The following is a 13,118-nucleotide window of genomic DNA, read 5'->3' on the forward strand; positions in this document are numbered from 1 at the left end:
CATACTTTATATGAATCTAGTGGGGGGATTAGAGTACATACTTTATATGAATCTAGTGGGGGGATTAGAGGTACATACTTTATATGAATCTAGTGGGGGGATTAGAGTACATACTTTATATGAATCTAGTGGGGGGATTAGAGGTACATACTTTATATGAATCTAGTGGGGGGATTAGAGTACATACTTTATATGAATGTAGTGGGGGGATTAGAGTACATACTTTATATGAATCTAGTGGGGGGATTAGAGGTACATACTTTATATGAATGTAGTGGGGGGATTAGAGTACATACTTTATATGAATCTAGTGGGGGGATTAGAGTACATACTTTATATGAATCTAGTGGGGGGATTAGAGGTACATACTTTATATGAATCTAGTGGGGGGATTAGAGTACATACTTTATATGAATCTAGTGGGGGGATTAGAGGTACATACTTTATATGAATCTAGTGGGGGGATTAGAGGTACATACTTTGCAGGCCCTTGATGCCCTCCAGTGCGATCCCCATCAGCGTGTTCTGGATGTCGCAGCCCGGCTGGAAGGTTCCTCCATTGGGGTAAATGTCGATGTGTCCCACCGACTTCTGGATGCCGATGCTGCGGCCCGGCGAGCCCCGGGTGTTGGTGTGCAGGACGTCCACAAACTGGGCGTCGTCCCTGGACAGCGTGTTCTGGTCCTCGGCGTGCTCGAAGGTGGGACCGGCAGGGTCCAGTCCTGAAAGGTGCAAATGTCACATTTAGCTGGAGCTGCTTTGCAGGGAAGTGGAGGACGGCGGCGGCCTCTCAAGCGTCCTCTCAAGCGTCCTCTCAAGCGTCCTCTCAAGCGGCCTCTCAAGCGGCCTCTCAAGCGTCCTCTCAAGCGGCCTCTCAAGCGGCCTCTCAAGCGTCCTCTCAAGCGTCCTCTCAAGCGTCCTCTCAAGCGTCCTCTCAAGCGGCCTCTCAAGCGTCCTCTCAAGCGTCCTCTCAAGCGTCCTCTCAAGCGTCCTCTCAAGCGTCCTCTCAAGCGTCCTCTCAAGCGTCCTCTCAAGCGGCCTCTCAAGCGGCCTCTCAAGCGTCCTCTCAAGCGGCCTCTCAAGCGTCCTCTCAAGCGGCCTCTCAAGCGTCCTCTCAAGCGTCCTCTCAAGCGTCCTCTCAAGCGTCCTCTCAAGCGTCCTCTCAAGCGTCCTCTCAAGCGGCCTCTCAAGCGGCCTCTCATGCGGCCTCTCAAGCGTCCTCTCAAGCGTCCTCTCAAGCGTCCTCTCAAGCGTCCTCTCAAGCGTCCTCTCAAGCGTCCTCTCATGCGGCCTCTCAAGCGTCCTCTCAAGCGTCCTCTCAAGCGGCCTCTCATGCGGCCTCTCATGCGGCCTCTCAAGCGTCCTCTCAAGCGTCCTCTCAAGCGTCCTCTCAAGCGTCGTCTCAAGCGGCCTCTCAAGCGTCCTCTCAAGCGTCCTCTCAAGCGTCCTCTCAAGCGTCCTCTCAAGCGTCCTCTCAAGCGTCCTCTCAAGCGTCCTCTCATGCGGCCTCTCAAGCGTCCTCTCAAGCGTCCTCTCAAGCGTCCTCTGAAGCGTCCTCTGAAGCGTCCTCTCAAGCGTCCTCTCAAGCGTCCTCTCAAGCGTCCTCTCAAGCGTCCTCTCATGCGGCCTCTCAAGCGTCCTCTCAAGCGGCCTCTCAAGCGTCCTCTCAAGCGTCCTCTCAAGCGTCGTCTCAAGCGTCCTCTCAAGCGTCCTCTCATGCGGCCTCTCAAGCGTCCTCTCAAGCGGCCTCTCAAGCGTCCTCTCAAGCGTCCTCTGAAGCGTCCTCTCAAGCGTCCTCTCAAGCGTCCTCTCAAGCGTCCTCTCAAGCGTCCTCTCAAGCGTCCTCTCAAGCGGCCTCTCAAGCGTCCTCTCAAGCGTCCTCTCAAGCGTCCTCTCAAGCGTCCTCTCAAGCGTCCTCTCATGCGGCCTCTCAAGCGGCCTCTCAAGCGGCCTCTCAAGCGTCCTCTCAAGCGTCCTCTCAAGCGTCCTCTCAAGCGTCCTCTCAAGCGTCCTCTCATGCGGCCTCTCAAGCGTCCTCTCAAGCGGCCTCTCAAGCGTCCTCTCAAGCGTCCTCTCAAGCGTCCTCTCAAGCGTCCTCTCAAGCGTCCTCTCAAGCGTCCTCTCAAGCGTCCTCTCAAGCGGCCTCTCATGCGGCCTCTCAAGCGTCCTCTCAAGCGTCCTCTCAAGCGTCCTCTCAAGCGTCCTCTCAAGCGTCCTCTCAAGCGTCCTCTCATGCGGCCTCTCAAGCGTCCTCTCAAGCGTCCTCTCAAGCGGCCTCTCATGCGGCCTCTCATGCGGCCTCTCAAGCGTCCTCTCAAGCGTCCTCTCAAGCGTCCTCTCAAGCGTCGTCTCAAGCGTCCTCTCAAGCGTCCTCTCAAGCGTCCTCTCAAGCGTCCTCTCATGCGGCCTCTCAAGCGTCCTCTCAAGCGTCCTCTGAAGCGTCCTCTGAAGCGTCCTCTCAAGCGTCCTCTCAAGCGTCCTCTCAAGCGTCCTCTCAAGCGTCCTCTCATGCGGCCTCTCAAGCGTCCTCTCAAGCGTCCTCTCAAGCGTCCTCTCAAGCGTCCTCTCAAGCGTCGTCTCAAGCGTCCTCTCAAGCGTCCTCTCATGCGGCCTCTCAAGCGTCCTCTCAAGCGGCCTCTCAAGCGTCCTCTCAAGCGTCCTCTGAAGCGTCCTCTCAAGCGTCCTCTCAAGCGTCCTCTCAAGCGTCCTCTCAAGCGTCCTCTCAAGCGTCCTCTCAAGCGTCCTCTCAAGCGTCCTCTCAAGCGTCCTCTCATGCGGCCTCTCAAGCGGCCTCTCAAGCGTCCTCTCAAGCGTCCTCTCAAGCGTCCTCTCAAGCGTCCTCTCAAGCGTCCTCTCAAGCGTCCTCTCATGCGGCCTCTCAAGCGTCCTCTCAAGCGTCCTCTCAAGCGTCCTAACGTTAGGATCAGCTGGTCAAATCCTTCCAAGCCGGATTAAGTCAGTCAGTCCACTTTGGACTGGAAAGTGGCGCCGTCATCATTATTATTATTATTATTATTATTGTTTTATTTCAGCTTTCCAATCAGGTCAAATGTTCCATTTACAGTAGACTGGCTGGCATTTACAGTAGACTGGCTGGACACTTCATTAGGTACACCATATTATACCAGGGGTGTCCAAACTTTTTCCACAGACTGACAAATGAAAACAAGCACTTTCATTGTCAAACCCAATTTGACCTTCAGGGCTCCCCTCAGGTTTGGTCCCAGGGACCCGCAGGGGTCTCAGTCATAAGTCTTCAAATGAAGTCAAATGTGTATACATTTTTATCATGCAACACCTAAGTAATATATATACTTGATGTGCCGCTGCTCTACATCAACTTCAGCTGTATGAGTCAGTAGAAAGTATGTTTTTATCTTTTATCCCCTTTATGCCCCCTTGTGGTCAGTGAGGTCACCTCACCTGTGATCCTGCTGATCTTGTGGTCAGTGAGGTCGCCCGCGATGCCGGCCACGTGCGCCCCCAGACTGTAGCCCAGCAGGTGGATCTTCTCCCAGGGCAGCTGCAGCTCCTTCTAAAGGGGTCACACAACAACACACTTGGTGGGTCACACACACACACAAAACAACATGTACAGTACCAGAGTGTATAAGACAGTGTGAGGGAACAAACAAGTAAGATGTACCATAGTTTAGAAGACAGTGTGAGGAAACAAACAAGTAAGATGTACCAGAGTTTGGAAGACAATGTGAGGGAACAAACAAGTAAGATGTACCAGAGTTTGGAAGACAATGTGAGGAAACAAACCAGTAAGATGTACCAGAGTTTAGAAGACAGTGTGAGGAAACAAACAAGTAAGATGTACCAGAGTTTAGAAGACAGTGTGAGGAAACAAACAAGTAAGATGTACCAGAGTTTAGAAGACAGTGTGAGGAAACAAACAAGTAAGATGTACCAGAGTTTGGAAGACAATGTGAGGGAACAAACAAGTAAGATGTACCAGAGTTTAAAAGACAATGTGAGGGAACAAACAAGTAAGATGTACCAGAGTTTAGAAGACAATGTGAGGGAACAAACAAGTAAGATGTACCAGAGTTTAGAAGACAATGTGAGGGAACAAACAAGTAAGATGTACCAGAGTTTAGAAGACAATGTGAGGGAACAAACAAGTAAGATGTACCAGAGTTTAGAAGACAATGTGAGGGAACAAACAAGTAAGATGTACCAGAGTTTAGAAGACAGTGTGAGGGAACAAACAAGTAAGATGTACCAGAGTTTGGTGTAAAAGCAAACACATGAAAGTGGCTGGAACATCTTTGACTTAATGACAGCACTCGGCTGAAGTGAAAGCTTGTAAAGTGGAGAGTAAAAATACCTGCTTGCTTACTGCATGCATGCAGCTTTTGTTTGCAAGGGAACTTGCAACATGTGGAACCAGGAAGTTGCAACATGTAGAACCAGGAAGTTGCAACATGTAGAACCAGGAAGTTGCAACATGTGGAACCCGGAGGTTGCAGCATGTGGAACCCGGAGGTTGCAACATGTGGAACCAGGAGGTTGCAACATGTGAAATCTGGAGGTTGCAACATGTGAAATCTGGAGGTTGCAACATGTGGAACCAGGAGGTTGCAACATGTGGAACCAGGAGGTTGCAACATGTGGAACCAGGAGGTTGCAACATGTGGAACCAGGAGGTTGCAACATGTGGAACCAGGAGGTTGCAACATGTGGAACCAGGAGGTTGCAACATGTGGAACCAGGAGGTTGCAACATGTGGAACCAGGAGGTTGCAACATGTGGAACCAGGAGGTTGCAACATGTGGAACCAGGAGGTTGCAACATGTGGAACCAGGAGGTTGCAACATGTGGAACCAGGAGGTTGCAACATGTGGAACCCGGAGGTTGCAACATGTGGAACCCGGAGGTTGCAACATGTGGAACCAGGAGGTTGCAACATGTGGAACCAGGAGGTTGCAACATGTGGAACCAGGAGGTTGCAACATGTGGAACCCGGAGGTTGCAACATGTGGAACCCGGAGGTTGCAACATGTGGAACCAGGAGTTTGCAACATGTGGAACCCGGAGGTTGCAACATGTGGAACCCGGAGGTTGCAACATGTGGAACCCGGAGGTCGCAACATGTGGAACCCGGAGGTTGCAACATGTGGAACCCGGAGGTTGCAATATGTGGAACCAATTCAATCAAGTGGAGTATTTTGGTGCAAGTCTGGATACGGGATAAGAGTTCAGTGTTTGGAGCCACTTTAGCATGTAATTGAATAAAAAAGTGTCTTGGCTGACTGCTAACCCCCCCCCCCCCCCCCCCCCCCCATTACAAAAACAACTCCCACTTTATTCATGTGAAAGGATTTTTTTTTACTTACTTTTTAAAAATCAAACTTATTTTTTAAAGTTGATGTTTTGTACTAAAACAAATGAATGTAGAATATATATATTTGTTGTTGAGTTGAGTTGAGTGCTTCTCAAACTTTTTTCCACCACCTCAGAAAACACTTGGCTCACCCAAGTTCTGCCATAATGACCCACATGAAAGTGCAGTAGCGTAGTATGCCTAAGTAGTCATTAAAAAGAAGGCAGAGGACAGAAGTGTAGTATGTCTAAGTAGTCATTAAAAAGAAGGCAGAGGACAGAAGTGTAGTATGCCTAAGTAGTCATTAAAAAGAAGGCAGAGGACAGAAGTGTAGTATGCCTAAGTAGTCATTAAAAAGAAGGCAGAGGACAGAAGTGTAGTATGCCTAAGTAGTCATTAAAAAGAAGGCAGAGGACAGAATATGTCTAAGTAGTCATTAAAAAGAAGGCAGAGGACAGAAGTGTAGTATGCCTAAGTAGTCATTAAAAAGAAGGCAGAGAACAGTAGTGTAGTATGCCTAAGTAGTCATTAAAAAGAAGGCAGAGAACAGTAGCGTAGTATGCCTAAGTTGTCATTAAAAAGAAGGCAGAGAACAGTAGTGTAGTATGCCTAAGTAGTCATTAAAAAGAAGGCAGAGGACAGTAGTGTAGTATGCCTAAGTAGTCATTAAAAAGAAGGCAGAGGAAAGAAGTGTAGTATGCCTAAGTAGTCATTAAAAAGAAGGCAGAGGACAGAAGTGTAGTATGCCTAAGTAGTCATTAAAAAGAAGGCAGAGGACAGAAGTGTAGTATGCCTAAGTAGTCATTAAAAAGAAGGCAGAGGACAGAAGTGTAGTATGCCTAAGTAGTCATTAAAAAGAAGGCAGAGAACAGTAGTGTAGTATGCCTAAGTAGTCATTAAAAAGAAGGCAGAGAACAGTAGCGTAGTATGCCTAAGTTGTCATTAAAAAGAAGGCAGAGAACAGTAGTGTAGTATGCCTAAGTAGTCATTAAAAAGAAGGCAGAGAACAGTAGTGTAGTATGCCTAAGTAGTCATTAAAAAGAAGGCAGAGGACAGTAGTGTAGTATGCCTAAGTAGTCATTAAAAAGAAGGCAGAGGAAAGAAGTGTAGTATGCCTAAGTAGTCATTAAAAAGAAGGCAGAGGACAGAAGTGTAGTATGCCTAAGTAGTCATTAAAAAGAAGGCAGAGGACAGAAGTGTAGTATGCCTAAGTAGTCATTAAAAAGAAGGCAGAGGACAGAAGTGTAGTATGCCTAAGTAGTCATTAAAAAGAAGGCAGAGAACAGTAGTGTAGTATGCCTAAGTAGTCATTAAAAAGAAGGCAGAGGACAGTAGCGTAGTATGCCTAAGTTGTCATTAAAAAGAAGGCAGAGGAAAGAAGTGTAGTATGCCTAAGTAGTCATTAAAAAGAAGGCAGAGGACAGTAGTGTAGTATGCCTAAGTAGTCATTAAAAAGAAGGCAGAGGAAAGAAGTGTAGTATGCCTAAGTAGTCATTAAAAAGAAGGCAGAGGACAGAAGTGTAGTATGCCTAAGTAGTCATTAAAAAGAAGGCAGAGGACAGAAGTGTAGTATGCCTAAGTAGTCATTAAAAAGAAGGCAGAGGACAGAAGTGTAGTATGCCTAAGTAGTCATTAAAAAGAAGGCAGAGAACAGTAGTGTAGTATGCCTAAGTAGTCATTAAAAAGAAGGCAGAGAACAGTAGCGTAGTATGCCTAAGTTGTCATTAAAAAGAAGGCAGAGAACAGTAGTGTAGTATGCCTAAGTAGTCATTAAAAAGAAGGCAGAGAACAGTAGTGTAGTATGCCTAAGTAGTCATTAAAAAGAAGGCAGAGGACAGAAGTGTAGTATGCCTAAGTAGTCATTAAAAAGAAGGCAGAGAACAGTAGTGTAGTATGCCTAAGTAGTCATTAAAAAGAAGGCAGAGGACAGTAGTGTAGTATGCCTAAGTAGTCATTAAAAAGAAGGCAGAGGAAAGAAGTGTAGTATGCCTAAGTAGTCATTAAAAAGAAGGCAGAGAACAGTAGTGTAGTATGCCTAAGTAGTCATTAAAAAGAAGGCAGAGGACAGAAGTGTAGTATGCCTAAGTAGTCATTAAAAAGAAGGCAGAGGACAGTAGTGTAGTATGCCTAAGTAGTCATTAAAAAGAAGGCAGAGGACAGTAGTGTAGTATGCCTAAGTAGTCATTAAAAAGAAGGCAGAGGACAGTAGTGTAGTATGCCTAAGTAGTCATTAAAAAGAAGGCAGAGGACAGTAGTGTAGTATGCCTAAGTAGTCATTAAAAAGAAGGCAGAGGACAGAAGTGTAGTATGCCTAAGTAGTCATTAAAAAGAAGGCAGAGAACAGTAGTGTAGTATGCCTAAGTAGTCATTAAAAAGAAGGCAGAGAACAGTAGTGTAGTATGCCTAAGTAGTCATTAAAAAGAAGGCAGAGGACAGAAGTGTAGTATGCCTAAGTAGTCATTAAAAAGAAGGCAGAGGACAGTAGTGTAGTATGCCTAAGTAGTCATTAAAAAGAAGGCAGAGGACAGTAGTGTAGTATGCCTAAGTAGTCATTAAAAAGAAGGCAGAGGACAGTAGTGTAGTATGCCTAAGTAGTCATTAAAAAGAAGGCAGAGGACAGAAGTGTAGTATGCCTAAGTAGTCATTAAAAAGAAGGCAGAGGACAGAAGTGTAATTAGGACTCAACAGTTTCATTGTAAACATTTGAATTGTTTAATTGCCGCAACTTTGCCGTCATCTTGTGAAAACGGTGAGTAAATGAAGGCAATTGCCATGAATGGAAGTGTACTGTAGCACGGCGTTTACCTATACGACCCAATCCACTCCACCTTCCCCCCTCATGGCACAAACTGCAGCCAACACAGAGTCAACATGCTGGACATGTTGCACCACAACACTGAGCATCGTGGATATTATGACAAAAAATGTCCAAGCACCGTACATAACTCAAAATGACACCCACATAAATCCACCACAATGCATGATGGGAAAAATGCTAAACACTCTGTCCGCACTTAATCCATGATTGGTGCATTTTAGCTGCTTGAGATTTCTGATTGATTACAACACTTTAAGGAGGTCGTCACAGAAGTCAACAATGTAGGAGTCCATCCTTTATCCTAAATATTCATATGTATATACACAATATTCATATATATACCGGACAAAAAGTTATGCGAGACAAAAACGTCCACTAGAAAGGACGCTTGCTGGTGACTTTTGCACAGCATTTGTGGCAGCACTTCCTGTACTCACTGCACACAGGCGCGTACGCACTGCACACAGGCGCGTACGCACTGCACACAGCCGCGTACGCACTGCACACAGGCGCGTACCCACTGCACACAGGCTCGTACATTCTGCACACAGGCGCGTACGCACTGCACACAGGCGCGTACCCACTGCACACAGGCGCGTACTCACTGCACACAGGCGCGTACGCACTGCACACAGCCGCGTACGCACTGCACACAGGCGCGTACCCACTGCACACAGGCGCGTACTCACTGCACACAGGCGCGTACGCACTGCACACAGCCGCGTACGCACTGCACACAGGCGCGTACCCACTGCACACAGGCTCGTACATTCTGCACACAGGCGCGTACGCACTGCACACAGGCGCGTACGCACTGCACACAGGCTCATACATTCTGTCCACAGGCGCGTACATTCTGTCCACAGGTACGTGGCACTCACCTGAATCCAGGTGACAAACTTGGCCACGTCTCGGCCCACCAGCTTGGTGTAGGCGGCGGAGGTTGGGTAGTGCTGGTTGGCCCGCGTCAGCCAGTCCACCACGATGACGTTGGCGCCGGGCTCGCGCTCGTAGAGGGCCGACACCAGCTTGGGCACCCAGCTCTCGAACATGCCCGTCACCTGCAGGTCAAAGGTCACGATGCTACACGGTTCTAGGCCAAAGAGGAGTTGTGTGTTTACCGTCCAGCCGTGGATGATGAGGAAGGTCTGCACCAGAGGGTTGAAGTCACACTCCTGGATGCTGGCAGCTGAGCCCGCCAGCAGGTAACACATGTCTTCATCCGCCAGCTCGGCCGTGCGCAGAGAGAACTTGGACACCATGTCGCTGTAGTCCTGCATCCATGCTGGGGGGCTGGCCGTGTTGTTCACTGCTCAACACACACACACGCACACACACACACACACACACACACACACACGCACACACACACACACACACACACACACACACATACACACGCACACAGACATGCACATACACCCACACACACACACACACACACGCACGCACACGCACGAACGCACACACGCAGGCACACAGACACACACACACACACACGCACGCACACACACACACACACACACACGCACGCACACACACACACACACACACACACACGCACACACACCCACACACACACACGCACACAGACACACACACGCACACAGACACACACACGCACACAGACACGCACATTCACACACACGCACACGCACGAACGCACACACGCAGGCACACAGACACACACACATACACACACACACACACACACACACACACGCACGCACACACGCACACACACACACACACACACACACACACACACACACACACACACACAGGTCAATCACAGTGCACAAATAATCAGTAGTCATGATGATCACAATTTTTAATGCAAAACAACCAAATGACAGGAAATACTTTCTTGCTCATTTCAAACTAAATACACACTTTTGACTTTTTTTCTTACCTGCACTTTTTTTTTCTGTGCTTTTATTTGACCATTTTTCATTCTATTTCATATATTGTCAGTAGATTCTTACATTTCACTTGTTTTTACTTGCCCTTTTTGTACATTGTATGTGTTTTATTTTCATGTATATGCTTATATTTGACACATTTTAAATTATATTTCATATATTGTGAGTTGTTTCTTACATTTTACTTTTTTTTACTTGCCTTTTTCTAGATTTTATGTGTTTTATTTTTATTTGTATGCTTATATTTGACCATTTTTTTATTATATTTTATATATTAGCAATTGCTTCTCATATTTTACTTTTTTCTTACTTGCACTTTGTGCGTTTTTTATTTTGTTGACCATTTTTAAATGTAACATATTGTTAATTGCTTTCTACATTTTACTGTCCTTAAGTTCCTGTTATTTTGGTGTTATTTCGTCTGTTTGCAACACAAATTGCTTGTTTGTGTGCAGTAGAAATAAATGTACATGGCTATAAAAACAACAAGAGTATGTCGCCCCCTTCTGGCTTCAAAGCATCCTACCACAAAGATCCAATCTCAAAAGAGTGAGTCATTTCCTATTTCCGACGATAAAAATGTAAACAAACAAAATGAATTATTTCCTGTTTTTTTTTTTTAACTTAATCGCAGCACTCCAAGACGTAGTTTTACGTGAAACAAAACATGTTTACGTCTGTAAAAGCAATAATTTGTTTAAATTAATTATTATTGTTATTATCCAAAGAGGCTTTCCCTTCATGCACACATGGAAGTAAAACTTGATATCATTTTTAAATATGTTTTAAAATAAAAATGTTTATGTATATTCGCTCTTACCATAGGAAGTAGTTGTGTTGTGTTCAGGGTCAGAACAAAAAGTAGCAAAGATTTTTCCCAAAATTATCCAAGCGGTGAAAAAACGTGTATTTTCTTTTCCCATATTATTAAAACGTTGGTCCTGTTAGGTGTCCTGAGCTTCTTTAAAAAAAAATAAATAACAGTCTTGATCGAGTAATTAGAAGAAGTTGTAAGAGCGGGAGGAGGGTCGCAGTCCGACGGCCAGTGAAGTTTCTTTCAAGTCTGACACCCGCAGGGCAAAGAGGCATCTTTAAGGGCAGCTCATTTGCATATTGCAAGGTGATTGGTTGGTGATTGGAAGGCGTGGCTTCGACAGGCGAGTCAAGATAAGGTTGTCTATACATTAGGAGCCTTTTTTCAAGTTCTTCTTTTAAATAGATGCACAAAATAAACTACTCAAATAAAATTATAAAGTACTTATTGTAGTTGTTTTTATAGTATTGTCATTATTATTATATATGTTATTAATAGTAATATTTTATTATTTTTATCATGCAATGCCGTTGCACACCACTGCAAACTAATAAACCAAAAATTACCATTATTGTATTATATAAGTATTACTATTATTATAGTGGGGCGGCATGGCGTAGTGGGTAGAGCGCCCGTGTCAGAAACCTGAGGGTTGCAGGTTCGCTCCCCGCCTCTTACCATGCCGTTGTGTCCTTGGGCAGGACACTTCACCCTTGCCCCCAGTGCCGCTCACACCGGTGATTGAATGTTGAATGAATGATAGGTGGTGGTCGGAGGGGCCGTAGGCGCAAATTGGCAGCCACGCTTCCGTCAGTCTACCCCAGGGCAGCTGTGGCTACGAAAGTAGCTTACCACCACCAGGTGTGAATGAATGATGGGTTTTTAACATGTAAAGCGACTTTGGGTACTTAGAAAAGCGCTATATAAATCCCAGGTATTATCATTATTATTATTAATATTATTGTTGTTATTATTATTACTATGCAATACCGTTGCTTATACCACTGCAAACTACAAACAGCAATAAACCAAAAAATGTATTATTATTATCATTAAGTAATAATCTTGATTAATACCTAATAATTAAAAAAAATATTATTATTGTGCAGTGCACACAATAATAAATCAAGAATACTCATTATTGTCAGTCGATATTAGACATGAAAAAGTAGACCACAATATCTTCAATATTGACTGTATGTATGCATGTACTTTATTGCATTAGCTGGGACATATAAAGGCAGCGAGGACCTCTGCTGGCCAAAGTGCAGAATGCAGATTGAACAAGCAACACCAGCATTGATTGATTGATTGAAACTTTTATTACAGTAATAGATTGCACAGTACAGTACATATTTATTAGTAGATTGCACAGTACAGTACATATTTATTAGTAGATTGCACAGTACAGTACATATTTATTAGTAGATTGCATAGTACAGTACATATTTATTAGTAGATTGCACAGTACACTACATATTTATTAGTAGATTGCACAGTACACTACATATCTATTAGTAGAGTACATATTTATTAGTAGATTGCACAGTACAGTACATATTTATTAGTAGATTGCACAGTACACTACATATCTATTAGTAGAGTACATATTTATTAGTAGATTGCACAGTACAGTACATATTTATTAGTAGATAGCACAGTACACTACATATTTATTAGTAGATTGCACAGTACAGTACATATTTATTAGTAGATAGCACAGTACACTACATATTTATTAGTAGATTGCACAGTACACTACATATTTATTAGTAGATTGCACAGTACAGTACATATTTATTAGTAGATTGCACAGTACAGTACATATTTATTAGTAGATTGCACAGTACAGTACATATTTATTAGTAGATTGCACAGTACAGTACATATTTATTAGTAGATTGCACAGTACAGTACATATTTATTAGTAGATTGCACAGTACACTACATATTCCCTTCAATTGACCACTAAATGGTAACACCCCAATAAGTTTGTCAACTTGTTTAAGTCGGGGTCCACTTAAATTGATTCATGATACAGATATACTATCAGATATATACTATCAGATATATACTATCATCATAATACAGTCATCACACAAGATAAACATCAGAGTGTATACATTGAATTATTTACATTATTTACAATCTGGGTGGTGGAATGTGGAGGGGGAGGGGGGGGGGGTTAGGTTTGGTTGATATCAACACTTCAGTCATCAACAATTATATCAT

At 44.6% G+C, this 13,118-nt stretch overlaps 1 protein-coding gene across 1 annotated transcript in view; it reads right to left on the reverse strand.

The window, feature by feature from the left end:
* lpla (lipoprotein lipase a) overlaps window positions 1–11,123 on the reverse strand; it is a 743,422-nt gene extending 732,299 nt beyond the window's left edge. The window contains exons 1-5 of the mRNA XM_062027661.1: window positions 10,893–11,123; window positions 9,272–9,459; window positions 9,032–9,211; window positions 3,424–3,535; window positions 480–722 (exon numbers count right to left, since the gene is read on the reverse strand). Coding sequence (XP_061883645.1) covers window positions 480–722; window positions 3,424–3,535; window positions 9,032–9,211; window positions 9,272–9,459; window positions 10,893–10,995 — 826 coding nt within the window. The 5' untranslated portion in view covers window positions 10,996–11,123. The remainder of the gene's footprint in view (window positions 1–479; window positions 723–3,423; window positions 3,536–9,031; window positions 9,212–9,271; window positions 9,460–10,892) is intronic.
* Window positions 11,124–13,118: the final 1,995 nt, after the last annotated feature.

This window comes from Entelurus aequoreus, linkage group LG19 (genome assembly GCF_033978785.1).
Source record: "Entelurus aequoreus isolate RoL-2023_Sb linkage group LG19, RoL_Eaeq_v1.1, whole genome shotgun sequence".
NCBI lineage: Eukaryota > Metazoa > Chordata > Actinopteri > Syngnathiformes > Syngnathidae > Entelurus > Entelurus aequoreus.